This window comes from Magallana gigas, chromosome 2, assembly GCF_963853765.1.
Source record: "Magallana gigas chromosome 2, xbMagGiga1.1, whole genome shotgun sequence".
In the NCBI taxonomy this organism is placed as follows: Eukaryota; Metazoa; Mollusca; class Bivalvia; order Ostreida; family Ostreidae; genus Magallana; species Magallana gigas.
In genome coordinates this window covers 45,382,412-45,402,380 of record NC_088854.1, presented here as the reverse complement: position 1 = coordinate 45,402,380, position 19,969 = coordinate 45,382,412, and the positions used below count along the sequence as shown (strand labels likewise).

General features: G+C 34.5%; 1 protein-coding gene across 1 annotated transcript; it reads left to right on the top strand.

Moving 5' to 3' along the window:
- The first annotated feature begins 289 nt into the window (after window positions 1-289).
- LOC117681355 (nose resistant to fluoxetine protein 6) lies at window positions 290-17,573 on the top strand. Its single transcript, XM_066071955.1, has 15 exons — window positions 290-1,090; window positions 1,224-1,417; window positions 1,624-1,723; window positions 2,059-2,164; window positions 2,678-2,916; window positions 3,732-3,899; window positions 11,364-11,460; window positions 11,723-11,815; window positions 11,935-12,082; window positions 12,447-12,526; window positions 12,643-12,768; window positions 13,039-13,159; window positions 14,870-15,065; window positions 15,191-15,333; window positions 15,936-17,573. The coding sequence occupies exons 1-15, from the start codon at window positions 334-336 to the stop codon at window positions 16,062-16,064; spliced, it is 2,697 nt and encodes an 898-aa protein (XP_065928027.1). The 5' UTR covers window positions 290-333; the 3' UTR covers window positions 16,065-17,573.
- Window positions 17,574-19,969: the final 2,396 nt, after the last annotated feature.

Here is a 19,969-nt window from a genome sequence, read left to right as displayed (position 1 = left end):
ATTTTCAAAAAAGGTCAGAAATTACTGATCCAATAATCTTTACGCAAAAGTATTCAAAGTTAAGATGTAAAGTCCTTTTCTTCTGTATTATAATGTACACAAATTTACTGTATTTTTAACTATGCGTCACATCAATGACACATGAAAGGCAGAGATTGCGTTAATTCGAATAGTAAATTACACATTGATATAAAAATATATATTAGGCTAGCAACGAAAGAATTAGTACGAATGCATACTGAATATTGACACCCCATTCCATTAGATAACGGGTGTTATCTGTTTCGTTCAGTTTCGTTCAATTTGTTTTGATCACCACTCATTTGGTATCAAATGGAGGGAACACGGTCCTTTAAATTTGTTCTAAAATCAATAGTTTTCTTAACAGTTTTCGGTTTTACTTCTGGAAATAACTTGCGTTACTATGAGTATATGATTAACCCTCTCGGAAATTTGCAAAGGAAACTAGAAGCTCAAAGGGCTATTCAGCCTTTCCTTAGTTCAAAGCCGTTTCTGGAATGGACGAGTCAGTTGAGTAAACAATCGCTCCTCAAACGAGCTAATCAGGTGGATCTACGGATATTAAACGATACAGCTCCTGTGACAGATTCCAACCCAATCAACACCTTTCTACAGAACTTTTTTGGACAACTTACTAATACCTCTCAGAACAATACTTCATCGAGTGGTGTTGGAGATGCCTTCCAAAATCTTCTTAACGGTGTTCTTGGTTCTTTGTCGGCCGGTGGTGACCAGGCGAAAGCAAGCAACGGATCCCAAAATGGCTCTCCAGCAGGTTCATTTGGAAATTTCTTGCAAAATATCACCAAAAACACGAATGGTATTGGCAACTTGATCACTTCAATGTTAGGTGCAAGTGGTGGAAAAGGAGGCGCAACTTCTGGGATGAACTTGGGGAACATTCTACAGTTACTGAGCGGCGGTAATGTCGATCCGAGTACCATTGGTAACATACTGATGTCTTTCCTAAACGGAGCAGTGCAGGGAACGAACGCATCCACAGCCTGTCAGGGGGACTTCATTAAAGTGATAAAAGGTCTACAAAACATGGAGGCTTGGGCTCTGAAATGTAAGAGAGAGAGAGAGAGAGAGAGAGAGAGACAGACAGACAGACAGACAGACAGAGCAGTTGTTGATAAATTGCTTCAAACAATTTCCGTGTATTGTTAAATGACATGATTCTTTTCTTTTTCGACATTAAGTCCTAGATGCATCTGCTAAGATCCCCACTGATCTCCTGAACTTGAATTTGAACTGGTACGGCTCTTACGACGAGTGTTACAGCGACAGCACATTCTTAGAGTCGTTTGGGATTCTCCATAACACCCAGACCCCCGTTAAAGGACAGTATTGTAACACAAACCTGAATCTACCGCTTCCACCGGAAGTTAAAGGGGTAAATGTCACTGTCAAGTTCTTAACTCACCGAGACAAATTGGATCATGAAATTCTATGCCATGTTACTTTCGATACATGTGTTTCATACCTTATACAATTGAAGGATTTTTTGCTAGGTGCTTAAAATGGCAATATGCCATGCAATTATGACAAAAGGGTTACTGCAATTAGAAATTAGCATATCATTTTCGGTGCGATTTGCAGATTTTGATGGTGGCATTACAAAACTCTGGTTTTATCAAGGCCGGCATCTGCTTTCCTAAGTCATGTAGCACTGACGATCTGCTTCAAATTGTAAACGCTTGTAAGTATGCTGTCAATGTTTTCATCGAATTACTATAGATTTTAATATTATAATAACTATAAGCCGACTCTGACGTGAACATAAATTTACTTTCATACAATCAATAATAACACATAATATATGAAACAATGGAACCAATTAAACCTTTCTTAATTTGTTTTTAGTTAAGAATAATTCAAATCAGACTGAAAGATATTCACAAGCGTAATCTCTCAGTCTGTATGTTTGTCATTAGAGTAAGAACAATTCCAACATGAGGAATATTTTTTACAATCATAGCAACACGGCTCATTAAATTGTAATCGATGACAATACGACAAATTTTTCCTATACAGTTCTCTATAGTATACCGTTGGGGGACAACAAGGTGACGGCATGGCCCATTACGTGTCCGGTGCCTGCCGAGGAGGACACACTGGAAACCGACACCATAGTAGTCGTGTGAGTAGCACTGTAGACCACGTGCATCATTCGATAGTTATGTTAAACCCTCGTTTTTAAGGGATAGGTTTCGTTGTGAATATTTATTATTACAAAAAGAGTACGATTATATCAAAGACGACAGCGACATTCACTGATAGTAAATGTATGCGCGTCTGATAGTTTATTAAATATATCTTCTCGATAGTATTTATTGTATTTTGTAATAATTTGTTCATTTTTTCGTTTACTGCAGGATATTTTTGGCCATTGTTCTTTTAATCATCTTGGAGGGAACTTTGTATGACGTCACTGTTAGGGTTAGGGTTAGGGTTAGGTATCAGTCGACAGTTGTGTGAAATCCTAGTCGTTTTCTGATCGTTTCAAGAAAAGTTAGGATTGCTTAATCATGGGTATTATGTGGTTTCTTTTGCAAATGGCCAACGATTTAATCAAAGATGACAACAACATTATTAAAAATATGCCAGATAATCCAGTATTTACTGCAATTTCTCATTTTTTCCTTTACCGCAGGATAATCTTAGCTATTTTTCTTGTAATCATCTTGGAGGGAACATTGTATGACGTCGTCAACACGATCAGATCAAAAAGAAATAAAGAAAATGAAAAGCCGACAGAAAATGGAGAAGTGGCAGAAAATGGAAAACCGATAGAGAATGGAAACAGTTTTCCAGAAAACAGCTATAAATTGAGAGCTGAGAACGGCAACGTCCAGCATATCGAACCCGAGAAAAAACATGTACAAAAACCGGGTAATGCAAGCTTACGAAATTGTAGATTCTAAATGATATGAAACGTTTTCTGTGGAGCTCACTATTAATCTTAAAACACAATGCATTATATGAAGCAACAGTGCATCATTTGCAGTTTATAGGTCAAAGATTTAGAGATTGGAACACATAGTAGGTTGTATAGAAACCATAAAGAATTTAAGGACTTAAAATCTATCATAATTAATGATATAATAAATAAAAATTTATATCTCATGTGTATATACATGTGAATAAACGTATAGCATTCTATTCACATACCAAGGTAAGGAAATTTTATTGCAGATGCCATTTGTAACCTGCGCAATTCTAAAGAAGTAGCCATTATCTAAATGGAGATAAAAAATGTACCGAGCTTCTTAAGTTCTTGTAATGTTCTAAACATCAGTCTAATGACAAATAAACATAAAACTTGCCATCTTTATATACAATGTAGTTTTAAATTTTAATGACACAGAGATACTATGTAATAACGGTATATGTATGAATATGAAACTCAACAAACAAGTTAAAGTAACGCTGACTCGGGACTGATCATTTTGTTGATTTAATTATCTTAAAACTATTACAACCATAAGTTTACCCAAAGCTTGTTGCATTGTCCATTTATTTTTTTTCTTGCGCCCATGTTCGTACAAAAGTGAAACAATCACTTAAGTAAAACATTAATGAAATGAATAAACCTCATCCCCAAAACAAGAAACTGTAAAGTATAAACATGTATCTAAAGAATGTTCACTAAAGTTCATTTAGCTGTTTTTATAATAGCTTTACACACTCTTGTTTCATCATTACAGGTATCGTTGGCCGACTGGTTCTGTGTTTCAGTGCCTATACCAACGGCAAGAAGATACTGGGTACCTCTCAGCCCAAGGGCAGTCTGACGGCCGTCAACGGGATCCGATTCCTCAGCATGAGCTGGGTCATTTTGGGACACACCCTCGCTTTCGTCTTGGGATCTACGTGTAAGTTGTTATTATTATTTTCGTTCAATGTTAATTTTGTTGTTATTCCTGATTGTCGCGTTGTTGTCATTGCTTTCGTTTTTGTCGTCGTTGTTCTTATTGTTATCGATGCAGTTTGATTGGTTGTTGTTGTTGTATTTTCAAGTTGTCTTGTCGTTGTTGTTATTACTATTTATTTCATAGTCACACCTTTACTTTCATCTTAGGAAATGAGCGTAAGTTGTTGTCGACGTTATTCTTTTTGTTGTCATTTCAGATTGTCGTTTCTTGATTACAAAATGTCCGGCGTCCAATTGTCTGTCTGTTTTTAAAATTTTGCAATTTTACTTCTTCTCTAAAACCACTTTATTGGCCAAAGAACTATATATGATATGAGTTGAATTCGCCATTTTTAAAGTGTTTCGGGAATATTAAAATGTTATGTTATTTTTTAGAGGAGTTGATATAAAATATATTTTTCACCTATTTATTTGATTTATTTGCACTCACTTGCAGTATGTGACGTCAGAAGTGACGCTATTTCTATAATTCAATCAAAATCAGTCAAAAATTGACATTTTTCTTACCTTTAAACGAATAGGAAATATAGAGCGCATGCTTGAACAAGGAAAATTTTTTTGTCAGTTATTAGTCTTGGCTAGTTACATCTCTGATTAAAATATGTTGTTTGTTCAAGCGTGCGCTCTATGTTTTTTGAAAGAAAAACTGCTTGAAAACAAGCTGTTTTATGCTAAAAATGCAAAAATGGCGGGAAAAGACTGTCTTCATGATACCATATTTCTAAATTGTGGGCACTTGAATCAAAATGAACATAATCTATAAACATCACATATATATCTGTACAAAGAAAACAAAGATTTACAGTAAACTGATGTTCATTTTAGGGGGCCATTTTAGGCCCTTATCATATATAGTCCTTTTGAATAGAAATTTTACTCCAGCAGAAACTGGGAAAAAATTTTGTTTTATGTTTAATTATGTATAGGCACCCACCCCCCCCCCCCCTTTGATCTAATTTCTTTGGCCGAAAAAAGTGTGTACTATTTATAAGACTCTACAGTAGCTTGGTACATAGCATACTAAAAGGAAGGGAATTTAAAACTGTTATCACAAGAGACCCACATACATGTACCTTCACGGTCTATTGCGTACCATAGTCTTAGATGAACCTGTTTAATTGGTAGTTTCGTGTCTGCCTTTTAGGGGGGTGTGTCACATATTGTAAATCCAAGAACAATAACTCTTTATAATTACATGTATTAGACTGAATAGAGTTGTCTTTCTTTGAATATGCTGCACGTGTTTACAAATAAACTGGTTCTCATCGCCATCTTGATTGTGATTGTACTACATGGTGTCAGAAGAAACAATTTTTACGAATGGATCGCCTACCACCGCCGCCTGGACTTACCCTGACTGGTAATTTAGCAGAGAATTGGAGGAGATTTGAACAGCAGTACGATGTTTACGCTGTAGCGAGCGGAGTGGCAAGTAAAGGAGATAAAATTCAAGGGATGACCCTACTCCACGTGTTAGGACCGGACGCCATTGATGTTTATAACACTTTCACGTGGACCGAAGATGAAGATAAAACAAAGTTGGCAGATATCAAGAAGAAATTTAAGGAATACTGCAACCCGAGAAAAAACGTGACTTACGAGAGACACGGGTTTAATACGAGAACTCAGAAGGAAGGGGAACCTGTCGACGCTTTTGTCACAGAACTTCGACAAAAGGCAAGTGTATGTGAATTCGGTGAACTGAAAGATTCTTTTATTAGAGATCGAATAGTTTGTGGCATCCAAAGTGATACCGTGCGTGCTAGACTACTAAGAGAGCGTGAACTCACACTACAGAGCGCCATAGACATTTGCAGAGCAGCGGAAGTCTCTGAAACTCAACTCAGAGAAATGGGAGACGAGAAAAACGTACATGCATTGAAAGACAAGAAACAGAACAACAAGCAAAGAGTAGCAAAGCCCGAGCCAGTAATTCGATGTAAGTACTGCGGAAAAGACCACATTAAGGGAGCTGATCATTGTCCAGCTTACGGCCGATTTTGCAGTAAATGTAATCAGAAAAATCATTATGCAACAGTGTGCAAGAATGGGATGCAGCCAGCAAAACATTATTCCAAACATAGGAAACCAAGAAATCGTCAGATTCATCAGATCGAAGAAAGTAAAGAAGACAGTGATGACAACTTTTTCATGTACTCACTTGACTCGGGAAAAGAAGATGACTGGACGGTGCAATTACTAGTCAATGATGCAAAACCCATTAACTTTAAAATTGATACTGGTGCTCAGTGCAACGTTATGAGTTTAAAAGCCTGTCAAGATGCCAACATCAAAATGAAACAATTGACGCGGAGTAATAGCAAACTAGTCTCGTATTCAGGCCATGCAATGAAAGCCTGTGGAAAAGTTCAAACCTTGGTGAGACACAAGGACCAATATTTTCTCATGGAAATTCAGATAGTTGATGACAACGTTCAGCCCATACTCGGATTGAAATCCAGCTTAGATATGAACTTAGTGAATCGTGTGTACACAGTGAACAGAAATCAAAGTACTGAAAGTGTAGAAGGACTACTCAATGAATATGATCATTTGTTCCACGGAATCGGATGTTTACCTGGAAAGTACGACATCAAAGTTGATCACCGTGTTAAACCAGTAGTAGCACCACCCAGAAGAATACCTCACACTTTGAAAGACAAAGTACGTGAAGAACTCCAAAGAATGGAATCCATGAAAATTATCTCAAAAGTGGAAACTCCAACTCGTTGGGTTAGCCCCATAGTAGTAGTGAAGAAACCTAGCGACAAAGTTAGAATTTGTCTGGATCCTAGAGAACTGAATAAAGCTATATTAAGAGAACATTACCCTCTAAAGACTGTCGAAGAAGTTGCTGCAAGCTTGAAACAAGCGAAACACTTCACAACAATGGATGCAGCCTCAGGATTCTACCAAATACAGCTGACCGAGGAGAGTTCTTGGCTCACAACGTTTAATACCCCCTTTGGCAGATACAAGTTTGAAAGACTTCCTTTCGGGATATCTTCAGCACCGGAAGTGTTTCAGAGGGCGATGTCTCAAGTGTTTGAAAATCAGCCATGTGAAGTCATAGTAGATGACATTTTGATATGGGCAGATAGTGAACAAGAGCACTTGGAGAAACTACGGCAAATACTGAAGAGAGCTAATGATGTTGGATTACGCTTCAATAAGGACAAGTGTAAAGTCAACAAGAAAGAAGTTGAATATGTTGGACATATTTTCAGTGCAGAAGGTGTAAAGCCCAGTGACGACAAGATCAAAGCAATTTTGACAATTCCAACACCAGAAAATAAGAAGGAGTTGCAGCGATTCATGGGAATGATAAACTATTTGGGCAAGTTCATTCCAAATCTGTCAGCACGAAATCAACCACTGAGACAGTTGTTGGAAAATGAAGTAGACTGGCACTGGGACGAGGCCCAAGAGAGAGCCTTCAATGACTTAAAGGAAGTAATCACCTCAGCTCCTACACTGAAATACTTTGATGTCAGTGATGACATCACATTATCCGTAGATGCATCATCTTTTGGATTAGGTGCTTGCATCATGCAAAGAGAGCAACCGGTGGCTTACGCATCTAGAGCCTTGAATACAGCGGAGAGAAATTATGCACAAATTGAAAAAGAGATGCTTGGAATTGTGTATGGACTACAGAAGTTCAATGAATATGTGTATGGAAAAACTGTTTTGGTCGAAACCGATCACAAACCACTAGAGAGCCTATTCAAGAAACCCTTATCCAGTGCACCACCTCGACTACAACGGATGATGTTAAAAGTCCAGCAACATGACATAGTAGTGAAATACAAAGCTGGCAAGGAACTTTATATTGCGGACACATTGTCTAGATCTAAAGGATTGGAACAAGTTGGTAACCTTGAGGAGCAATTTGAAATACATGTCATTGACACTATTCCAGTAAGCCATGAAAAAGTGACACTTTTTCAGAGTGAAACTAAAAAAGACCCGCTTCTCATGAAACTAAAGGATACAGTTCTACAGGGATGGCCGACAAACAAGAGAGACTTGGTTAGGGAACTTACTCCCTATTGGAATTTTAGAGATGAAATCAGCATTGTAGATGGCTTATTGTTGAAAGGAGACCGCATTATTACACCAGAGAAGCTTCGACCAGAGATGTTGAAAATCCTACACTGCAGTCACCTGGGACAAGAGAAATGCATACAAAGAGCGAAGTCAACACCGTTTTGGCCAGGGATTACCACACAGCTGAAAGACTTGATAGAACAGTGTAATATCTGCAACCGATACCGAAACTGTCAACAGAAAGAGCCAGTGATATCACATGAGATCCCAGGATATCCATGGCAGAAAGTGGCAGCAGACATTATGTTTTTCGGAAACGCAAGATATCTCATAACAGTTGATTACTTCTCAAAGTTCATTGAAGTGAATCGCTTACCAGATGGGAAAGCTGCTACAATTATTAACATACTGAAACAGCATTTCGCACGACAAGGAATCCCTGAGGAGTTCATCAGCGACAATGGACCTGAGTTTGCAAACCATGAATTCCGACAATTTGCTAAGGAATATGACTTCCAACATACAACATAATCGCCGAGATACCCACAGAGCAATGGTATGGCTGAAAGAGCTGTTCAGACAATCAAAAACATTTTCAGAAAAGCCCAGGATGACAACAAGGATCCTTATCTCGCACTCATGGAGTTAAGGAACTCGAAAATTTCAGGAGTGAAATTTTCCCCTGCACAACTTCTACTTGGACGGAACACGAGAACTCTTATACCAACCGTGAAATCCAGCCTGCGACCAATGGGATATATCACAGAGAAAGTTCTCGAAGAGCTCCAGAACCTCAAAGACACGCAAAAGTCTTTCTATGATCGCAACTCCAAACCACTCAAACCGCTTGAAATTGGAGACACTGTACGCTTAAGAAATCCAGGACAGTCCATCAAAACACCAGGAAAAGTGGTTAGACCTGCAGAAACGCCAAGATCATATTTCGTATCGCATGGAAATTCAACATTGAGGAGAAACCGCAGAGACCTCATCAAAACAAAGGAACGAAACACAGAACAACAGGAAGACGCTGAGGAATCAACCCAAAGTGAAAATTGTTCATTTCCAAATAACCTGCCTAATGATTCTAGCGCTCATTCTGGAAAACTTGACGTGCCAAGTAGTTTTACCACATCTAGTGGTCGCGTGATCAAACCACCTAGCAGACTGGTTACTGAGTGCTAATTTCTATTGCATATTTTAATAGTTTACTAGTTGTGTTTTTTGTAGTTGATAGTTAAAAAAAAAAAAAAAAAAAAAGAAGAAAAAAGACATTATTGAGATCTGTTTATATAGCCTGTACTGTGAATTTATTTCCAAACATATTTTGAGTGCAGAATTTACTTAAAAGGGGAGATGTCACATATTGTAAATCCAAGAACAATAACTCTTTATAATTACATGTATTAGACTGAATAGAGTTGTCTTTCTTTGAATATGCTGCACGTGTTTACAAATAAACTGGTTCTCATCGCCATCTTGATTGTGATTGTACTACAGGGTGCACGGCCATCTTGTATACATGTGGACCACAATGTTAACATTTCTTGAACTATCATATTTGTACCAAAAACATACCCAAACTGTTTGCAAAATATAACAAAGCAATAAATATGAGGTTTTACATGTTGTTTTTCATGCATATTGCGCGACCAGTACATAATAATGCCTTTTTAATTACTTAGAACCTCTTTTGAACTGCCCAGTTGCAGACTTATCATTAAAATTTAAAAAATCTGAAAAAATGAAAGGGGCTCATTGGTGACCACTCCACAGCCATTTGGTGAGAATAAAGGTTGAATCTTGCACATTTATGTTGTGGCTTGTCTCAAATTAGTGTACCCTAATTTTATCAGTCGGCATTGGATCTATTTTTTGAACAAGAAAAACTCCGATGTCTATGGAGGGACATTGACGTTACATTTTAATAATAATAATACTGAGGCCCCAAACAGGGTTCAAAGTTTAACATAGGATTATACTAGTATTGGGAAAATGTTTAAAAATCTTCTCAAAAACAACCATGCTACAATTATAAATAAAATTATCATGCAGGTATCCTCAGAATGTAGACCCATGGTTCAATTCTGGGGTCCAGAGATAGTTTCGAAGTTTAATATTTTGGGTAATGTTCAAAATTCTTCTCAAGAACTACATTACTGCAATTTTTGAGTTCAAAAATACTATGCAAGCATCCTTAGAGAGTGTAGATTTTTTTATTGTAAAAACTGTGAATGATCCTTGGACTTATACTGGGTCCCAAGAGGTGTTCAATGTTTTACATAGGATAATAAAGGTTTGAAAATCTTTTTCTTGGGAACTGCAATGCTACAATTTTAATATAACTTTGCAAGCATCCACAGAGAGTGAAGATTTTAAATTGTACAAACCATGGGCTCATGACCCTGATACTGGGCCCCAAGGAGGGGTTAATGATCAATATAGAAATGCATGTAAATAGGGAAATGTTTAAACATGTTAATAAGAACTAGATTGCTACAATATATTGCTTCAATATATGAGATTAAAATGCAAGCATCGTCAGATTTTGTTGATTTTAAATTGTATCAACCAAGACCCCTGAACAATACTTGGACCCGAACTAATATCGGGGCTCCAAAAGATGTTAAACGTTAAACAAAGTAAAAAATACGAAAATGTTTAGAGCAAATTTTGGAAGAGATACAATGCTACATTTTGTGATATTAGTGTGTAAATATTTTCATGTCTTCGTATCCTCATAACATGGGGAGGGTGACCTTCTTTTATTGTATTTATGATAAGTTTTAGTTCTTTTTCAAATTTTGTTATCTTAAATATGGTGAGGCCTAGGGTAATAAAATTGATCATTTGATGCATTTTTTAGGTCCCAAGGCTTCGTTTTTGAACTGTATAAACGTATTATCAAATCTTGAAATATATTAGTTTTTTTTAATTTTTAGAACATTTAAAAACAATCATAATTCAAAAATTTTGAAAGAGATACAAGAACAGTTGTTCAGGTTAGCGATGTGGCCCATGAGTCTCTCGATTGTCTTCGTTGTTGTTCCTGTTGTTTTCGTTTTTATTGTTGCTATCGTTTTTGTTGAAGTTTGTCTTGTTAATGGTTGTTATAATGTTTATTTATTTAAAATTGTTTTGCTATTGTATTTGTATTGTTGTTCTGTCTTTGTTGTTCCTGTGTTTGTTGATGTTGTTATCTTCTTTTTGTTGAGACAGTTGTTTATCAGATATAATAGAACTTCTTTACACACATATTCGAACAAAAGAAAATTAGTTAATGAGGTTGATGTTCAACACGAACCTCACTATGAGTGTAAAGTCTTTAACCAATGAACATTTTGTATACTTTTAGCCAACATGCTCCAATATTACAACAAGTTTGTCAACCGTGCAGCCTCTGAAGCTATCGTCAATGCTCTTTTTTCAGTGGATACTTTCTTCGTTCTGAGGTTGGTAACTTCACATTAATCATGAAATGTCATTGCTATGGATTAAACAATATTTTTGAATTCGTGTTTCCTTGTTCGTACTTTTAAGACATTGGCAACCTTTACACAGTAATGGGTATTTCTGATTCAAAGACACTAAAAACAAAGCTCAATTAATAAATAAAAAATGAAAAAGAGAATTAACGTCATCTGCTCTTTGGCAGCTTAAAAGCATTAACTGGAAAGCCATAATAATTTCTTATTATTTGTTTTTGTTTTGCAGTGGTCTGCTGACGTCGTATCTGCTATTGAAACAAATGAAAAAATCTAAGGGATGGATCAACTGGGGTTTATTTTATTTCCACCGCTACTGGAGGTAATAAAAACCCTTTTACTGTTAATGAAAAGATCAAAGGTTAAACTCGTTTAACTCCATCTCTCTATTAGAACTACACAGTCATCTTACTATAATTGAGAATTTCCTCCCTTCTGCAGACTGACCCCAGTGTACATGATTGTCATAGGAATGTACGTTACTATTTACCCCCACTTGATCTTTGGACCAAACAAAGGAAAACCCGACGAGGTCTGCAGGGAATCATGGTGGAAAAACCTTCTCTACATTGACAATTTTTTTGGACTTTAAGACCTGGTGAATATATATATATATATATATATATATATATATATATATATATATATATATATATATAACACAAGAAGATGAGCTCAATATAGTGATAACGCGCTTGTGTAACATAAGTGTTATGCAGTCTTTACTAAATAACTCCCTTGAGCTCATTTTCTTGTACACAAGCACGTATATTGAGCTCATCTTCTTGTCATATATATATATATATATATATATATATATATATATATATATATATATATATATATATATATATATGACAAGAAGATGAGCTCAATATACGTGCTTGTGTACATATTTAACATTAGTGTTATGCAGTCTTTACTAAATAACTCCCTTCTGTCTTCATTTACAGTGCCTTGGCTGGTCATGGTACCTAAACAATGACATGCAGTTCTACATCTTAAGCCCACTTCTTATTATACCATTTTTCTTGTTAGTACCATTTCCATTTGATCTACTATTAGAATAATTACAAATTTTGTGAAGTAATACCTGAAAAATATTTCAGTTTTTGTGTATTGAAAACAAGCTCCATACACTTCTTTCAGCAACCAGATCGTTGGGATTATAGTCAGCGTATGTTTCTTGTTGGCTGCGACCATTACTCCAGGAGTGCTTAGTTACGTCAAGAATCTCCCAGCCCACACCATTGGTGGAGGTCCAAAGGACGCTGAGTAAGCCAGAAGTAGTATGCACATGTAGTATTTCTGTGTCTCATAGTAGTACCATCACTAAGGTCGGAGACTTCCGAATTAGAAGAACTTTATTAACTTTAATAATTCATTAAAAACCGATGCATGTATAGAAACGGATGGTCAATTACGTTAATGGCGCCAAAACCCTAGTTAGTTTTCGAGTGCCTTAAACGATTTCATAATAGGCATATCAACAAAGAGGTGTGTTATATCATGTAACCATATCAATACTTTAAAATACTTTTCCAGCCGAGCTGCTTATTTTGAGGATTATTACATTGTTCCTTATTGTCGAATGGGACCGTACATCTGTGGAGTGATCACCGGCTACATACTGTACAAGACGAAATGCAAATGCCGGATGAATATTGTGAGTAAACGTTAATCACGTTACTTACTAACCGTAGGCAAGCTCATCAACTGAACTTTTCTCGTTCATTGATATTTCAGTTTCATTTTTCCGTACATGACATATAATTTGTATGCTATTACAGTATCAAATAATTTTCCATATACGAGTCAATTATCTAAGAAAATGCCAAAACATTACTCATATTTAGACTCTATTTAAACCGATGTTGAAGTCTTAATACAATTATCCCCGCCTCAACGTCAAAGGCGAGTTTTGATATGATCGTGAAATAACACGATACCCTTTTTATGTCGTTTGTTTTGTAAAAAAAAAACACATCATTTTTTCATTAAAATATGGCTCAAGTGACCGGGAAAACTACTGCAATGTCTATTATTATACACATACTTAGCATAATCATCTTTTATATTGACACAAAATTTGATATTAAATCGGACCAAGCAGGTTTAACAAAACTGTAAAGAAACCAATCGGATGAGTAAATGAAATATTCATTAGCAAAATTGGCTTGTTATCATATGTTTAATTCCCTCATTAGGCTTGGGTAATGAAATGGTAATGCATTTCAATGCATTGTGCAGATGTTTTCAAAGTAATGCTTGTAATGTGCAATGCCACAGATTTAGCATTACAAGTAATGGTAATGTAACACATACTTTCCAAAATCGAGTGTAATACTGGCATTTTATGGCATTACTTTGCATTACTATGCATGTTCATTTCTTAAAATTGTGACGAATTTAACAACTAAAATCAAAAATTACTTGAAATAAATACATAATAATACTTGGGATAAAAATATTTTATCAAAGAAATATAAAACCCATATTTAAATTGTCAATATTTTAGCTATAACAGCACAATTAATAACATTTTTTAAAAGTGTTGTTAAAAAGAGTTAGAAATCATTTGAAAAATTTACTCCAAATAATTGCTTATTCAATTAATATTTACTATGATGAATGTGTCAACAGCACTCAATTCAATGCCCTCGGGATAATCTTAATATTAAAACAATCTGTGCTAAACACCTCTACCATCTTCTCTTGCCTGTACCTACTTAGATAGAGGACTGACATGCACCTTTAAAAGCTAAAATGAATGTGATGTCCAACCATGATTTCTGGAAGCATAAAAATCAATTCCTTTATTATAACACATTTGAAAATAATCTCTCTCTCTCTCTCTCTCTCTCTCTCTCTCTCTCTCAGGATGCAGTTAAAAGATGAAACATTTGAAACTTTCATGATCAAAAAGTGCAATGATCAGTTATCTTGTTGAAGTCATGTAATTTGAACCTGATAGTGAACAAGACCTTTAGAGATGTTAAACTATGTTTTATATTTGACACATTTGCTAATCTCTTAAACTTTACTTTTTTCAAGCTTATTGTCTTTTCACAAAGTAATGGTAATGTATTACTCTACTCAAGTAATTGTAATGTAGTGCATTACTTTTAGAAAATTAAGTAATGTAATGGTAATTTAATGCCAAAATCCATGAAGTAATGGTATTGTAATGTATTACATTTTAATGTTATTCGCCCCAAGTCTGTCCCTAACGAATATCTATGTTTTTCTTATAAAAAAAATATATAAAGTGAGATAACTTTTGTAGAAAAAGAAGTATTGTTAGGCTTACATGCATATTTACATTTCAAATAATTCTGCTGGTTAAATAATGTTTAGAATACTTCTCGCCATTTAGTTTGTGAACCTGTTGGGATGGGCTGTTGCCACAGCCATGGCGTGTGGCTGTCTGTATGGTTTACACAATACTATAAGGCCAGACAACCCTGTCTACCTCTCGAAAGAAGTCACGGCACTATATAATGGAGTCAGTCGCACTGCATGGGGAGCAGCCGTATGCTGGGTCATCTTTGCTTGCTCCACTGGCAATGGCGGTAAACAGCCGCTGTTTATGTTTTCTTCCATATTTTGCTGAATACTATTCAAAAATATAAATACTTCTAGATTTTGTAGGGAACAATTAAAATGCTTTAAAAAATGAATCCTGTAATGATTTTAGGGTTCATTAACACTTTGTTGTCCTGGAAGGCGTTTGTACCTCTGTCCAGACTGACATACTGTGCCTATTTGGTACATCCTCTGGTTATGTATGTCTATTATTACAACTGGAACTTCCCTCTGTATATGACCGATTTGGACTTTGTAAGTATCGAGATATGAATGAGTGTGCATATTCAAGGAATAATGAATCATTCGTTAAGTATGATAAGTTGAGAAAATAGGGTGGGGGTAATTTTGATCATCACCTTATATTAAAAACTGATCCCTTTATATCATTTATATTTATATAATTTTCGGCAAATGTACGATTAGATATTAAAATAGTCATTAATGAAGTGTATTTGTCTTCAATACAAAATCATAGAGTTATCACAGACATACAAAAACGTAGTGTTATCGCAGACAAAGACACTGAAAATTTTTAATATGTTTTAAAATCTTCACAATGTTCCGTATGGTCCTGTTGCAAATTTTCTGATACTTTCTTGATGAAGAAAAAATATATACTGTGTGTCGTGTATTTTGATACAATTGACTGTGGTTAATATTTTTTGATAAACATTGAGATAAAAACTGATTTACAAGTGTGCAATAGTTTGCATCCTTGGTGTGTGTGTATATATATATATATATATATATATATATATATATATATATATATATATATATATATATATATATATATATAATCAATTTGTTCCCTGAGTATGAATCTTGATTTTAATATTACTTTTTTTTTACAGGTATACCTCTTCCTCGGCAATCTAATGGTGTCTTATGGAATCGCTTTTATTGTTTCGATCGCGTTTGAATCGCCTTTTATGGGTCTTGAGAAAATCATGTTTGGTGGTCTTGGTAAAAAAAAGAAGTGACGTAGAACATACACTGGTTTATGACGTGTCGTATTTTATTCCGGTGACTGATATGCATTTTTGATAATCTGTTAGTATTCAACAAAGTGCATTGAAACGGAGACATAACGTATTTGAACAAAATATTGTTAATAAAAGTAGTCTCTATAGTCTGACCGCATCCAAATAACATAACTTGTAAAAATATGTGATTGTTTTTAATTTCAAAAACAAAACTTGTATAATAAAATAAAATCACGAAACCTCTGAGTGCAGTATTAATGTATTGATATCTGATATTAATTATGACTGACAACCAAAAAAAAAACCTTCCATTGGGCTACGGACGTCAGAACAAATAGAATAATTATATCTAAGATGGACAAGATTTTTATTATAATCTAAGCTGTATACATCCTTGCCTATTCTTGAAAAGATTGTTAAAAATAGAATTATTTTTTTAAAAGTTCAAGAAAAGATGAATGAAACGAATAACCCATTCTACCCAAATTTAATCATAGCATTGCAATTATCTAAATAAGAAATGTTAATGGATTTGTCTCGAAATATTTTTAATTTAGAAAAGATATCATTTAATATTTACATTTCATATAGTTTTGCATGTTAAGTGTGTGGAAAGCTACTGCAGATGTACATGTATCACAATAATGGTCAAGACCTAGTAAATGAAAGGTGCCTACAGGTTCATGAAATTTAAGTTAAAATTCTTTCAATTGATGCTTCATATAAAAAGCTTTGTTCGATAGGGTGTACCGGGGCTAAAGGTTTTAGTAAACACAATGAAAATTCATGTTTTAAACTGTCATTTTCTTTGAAATATGAAGAAATTGAGGAACAAATTTCGAGGTTTTGTCCATTTTGACTAATGAAATATATCTAGAATGGCTACAGTCTCTCCAAAAACAGATTTAAACAAATTCTTGACCTCTTCTTTAAAATGATGTCAAATAGAATATAGGTATCGGAATTACTTTTCCCATGATTTAACAAAGAATGTCAAGAAATTGTTTATGAAATGGTTCTAGCACCAAAAAGACACCCTGGAATCATTTACTAGATCTTGACCATCACACAGAGATGATACTGAAATCAAAGTTTTAATCGTGAGATTACAAACGTTGAATGCCGTTAAGTGCAACGTCACAAGGAAAATAAAAGATCACGCTTGGAGCTGTTACGCTGGCTATTGCATTCATCTATAAATATTTGCATTTCCATTGTTCTTTCCCACTGCAAGACCATACGGAGGAGCTGCAATTATTTCTCTATAATCGCAATTGCTCTGTCAGTATACTATGACGTCATAAAGGTGTAACGTTATATATACTTTTCCATGACGTTATAGAACCACTATACGATACATCATGTGTTTTTCTCCAACTCGATTAAAATTGACGTATTTACATGTAATATTGAAACATGTTTTTGATAACATTATAAAGGAATTACTGTTATAACATATCATTGATTCTGTTAACAAATCTATGTGAATTAAAAAGATACATTACAGTCTGAATGTTTACTTTTGATGTAATAGCTAAATGTCAAGGCCTAGGCTAATACGGGGTATTTGCGAGTGGTAAAATGCAAATATAAGTAATAAACAACGATTATTTAGTGAACATGGCGTTATGAATAGCAACTGCTCTGCTGGCATATTTTCCATGATGCGCTAGCGCGCATCATGGAATATGCCAACAGAGCAATTGCTTTTCATAACGCCATGCATATATGTTCACTAAATAACGTTGTTTATTTCTAAATTAACCATACAATAATACAGTAATTTTTAGGTATAATTCACATTTGAAGACAAGGCAAGAAAACAAACAAGTGAAAAGCTGTTAATGTGACAGCAAACCGGGTTTTCATTTATGTGAACTGTATTCATAATCCATGTCAACCCGTATCAAGTGAAGTGGAGTACCCTAAATGCAATATTTTGCCAAAAAATTTCAAAAGCTGGTTTTTTTTCATAAATTACCGGAAATCAAAATCCTACAATTGATTTGCAAAAGAACAACTTCTTATCTTGAAAACTGTAGGAGGAGTTATCCGTACAATGAGGGTATTATTTAGTTTGTTTGCACTCACCGTTGCAGTTATGAGACTAAAATATCAAATTTACATGTGAAGTTTAGATGAAACCTACCAGTGCATGATTCATTCTTAAACTTTTTATAAAATGAAGGCTCCACGATCATGAAAGATCTTAGGCTTAAGTCTAAATTCATTCACCTAAAACTTATTAACCATAGATTTTTACTTGAGGTATGTATATAGCAACACGATAAGAATACAATCCTAAATCATGTTTCGAATTTTGTTTGTATGTTATTATTAAACTTATAGAATGCATACAAATTCTGACTTAAGTCTAAGATAACTTCATGATACTGGGGCCAAGTCGATAACAGGTCTATAGCTCCCGGTCTGAAAAAAAATTGATGGGCAACTTGTGAGCCATAGTACATGAATAACGCGCATTATGAAAATTTGTTTGCATATACTCAGTACCGTTAAAGGTATCTTACCTAACGTGTTTAAAAAAAATTGTAATTTACGGCACACAAAAAAAATGTGCTAGAATTACACTGAATAACCTTATTTTCACATAAACTGTGCCATTAAATTCTTCCGAGTTCAGACAATGTACTTTACTTATTTCGTTTCTTGAAATGCCACAGTCTTTCTCTGTCAATTTTAATTCAATTCAGTTCATTTATTCTATGAAAACCATACCAGTTTAAATGATACAAGAGGTACAATATATATTTATAAACATATTAACATAAAATCAGTCTGGATGAGCAGAGCTGGACCATTTTGTTTGTTGAGAACAGATCTTATATTTTTTGGTTATAAAAATACATAATTTTAAACAGATTTTAGATTCTTTCGTGCCGTGTAAATTATTTCAGCGACCAGCCTCTATAGAAAGACGGTGATTACTTTTTCTAGGTTATGCTTTTTAGAATTCTTCATAAACAAACTTTGTTTTAAAAATTCTTAACCGATTCCTTTTCTAGAGTTGCTGATATCACTGTTCCTTTTTTATTCCTTTTTTTAAAATTGATTTTTAAACTTTTGATTAATTGAAGCACTTATCCACTTGACACTGTATAAATTTTCATCGCTTTTAATATTACTTATCCCTGCTGTTTTAAAAGTATTATCTTTACATGATAGCCATGGATTGGTGGACTGTTATTTGGGTATTCTGGTATCTATTATACAGGTACAGACAATCCTATATATATATACACACAATAAAACTCGGTTATATCGAAGTTACTGGGACCTAAGAAATTACTTCCTTATATCCGTAATTCGTTATAACCGTATAAGAACTTCATTAAATTTACATAGCTGGGGATCCAAGATGACTTCGCTACATCCGTGAATTCGCAATATCTGTGTTCGTACTAAACGAGTTTTAATATATATATATATATATATATATATATATATATATATATATATATATATATATATATATATATATATATATATATATATATATATACACACACACACACACACACACACACATATTTCCGAATATCTTCCCAAACATGTAAAAATACATTGTCATATAAAAAGGGATAACGTCCAGTTTTTCTATATACCATAAAAGTGGGAGTACTACATAAAAGATTAAAACATATTTCAAAAAACATAAATGTAAACGTTCAATTAAAGAAACATTTGCGAGACCTCATATTTTACATCCATATAACAGGACATGAGTTACAACTTTGTAGAATAAATCAAGTTGACAGTCAAAAGGTAAATTATCGCATTTTTCTAATAAAATCGTAAACATATATCGCTTTTTGTGCTTGGCCGGTTTTTTTTTTTTTTTTTTTTTTTTGCCTTGCAAAACGATTCCGATCTTGAGAGTA

Bases quoted from the DNA above. Each gene is read 5' to 3' on its own strand.
- LOC117681355 (XM_066071955.1), top strand. From the start codon at position 334: ATGGAGGGAACACGGTCCTTTAAATTTGTTCTAAAATCAATAGTTTTC. The intron at 12,769-13,038 runs GTAAGCCAGAAG...ATACTTTTCCAG, and splicing joins GGAGGTCCAAAGGACGCTGA to CCGAGCTGCTTATTTTGAGG. The intron at 15,334-15,935 runs GTAAGTATCGAG...TTTTTTTTACAG, and splicing joins ATATGACCGATTTGGACTTT to GTATACCTCTTCCTCGGCAA.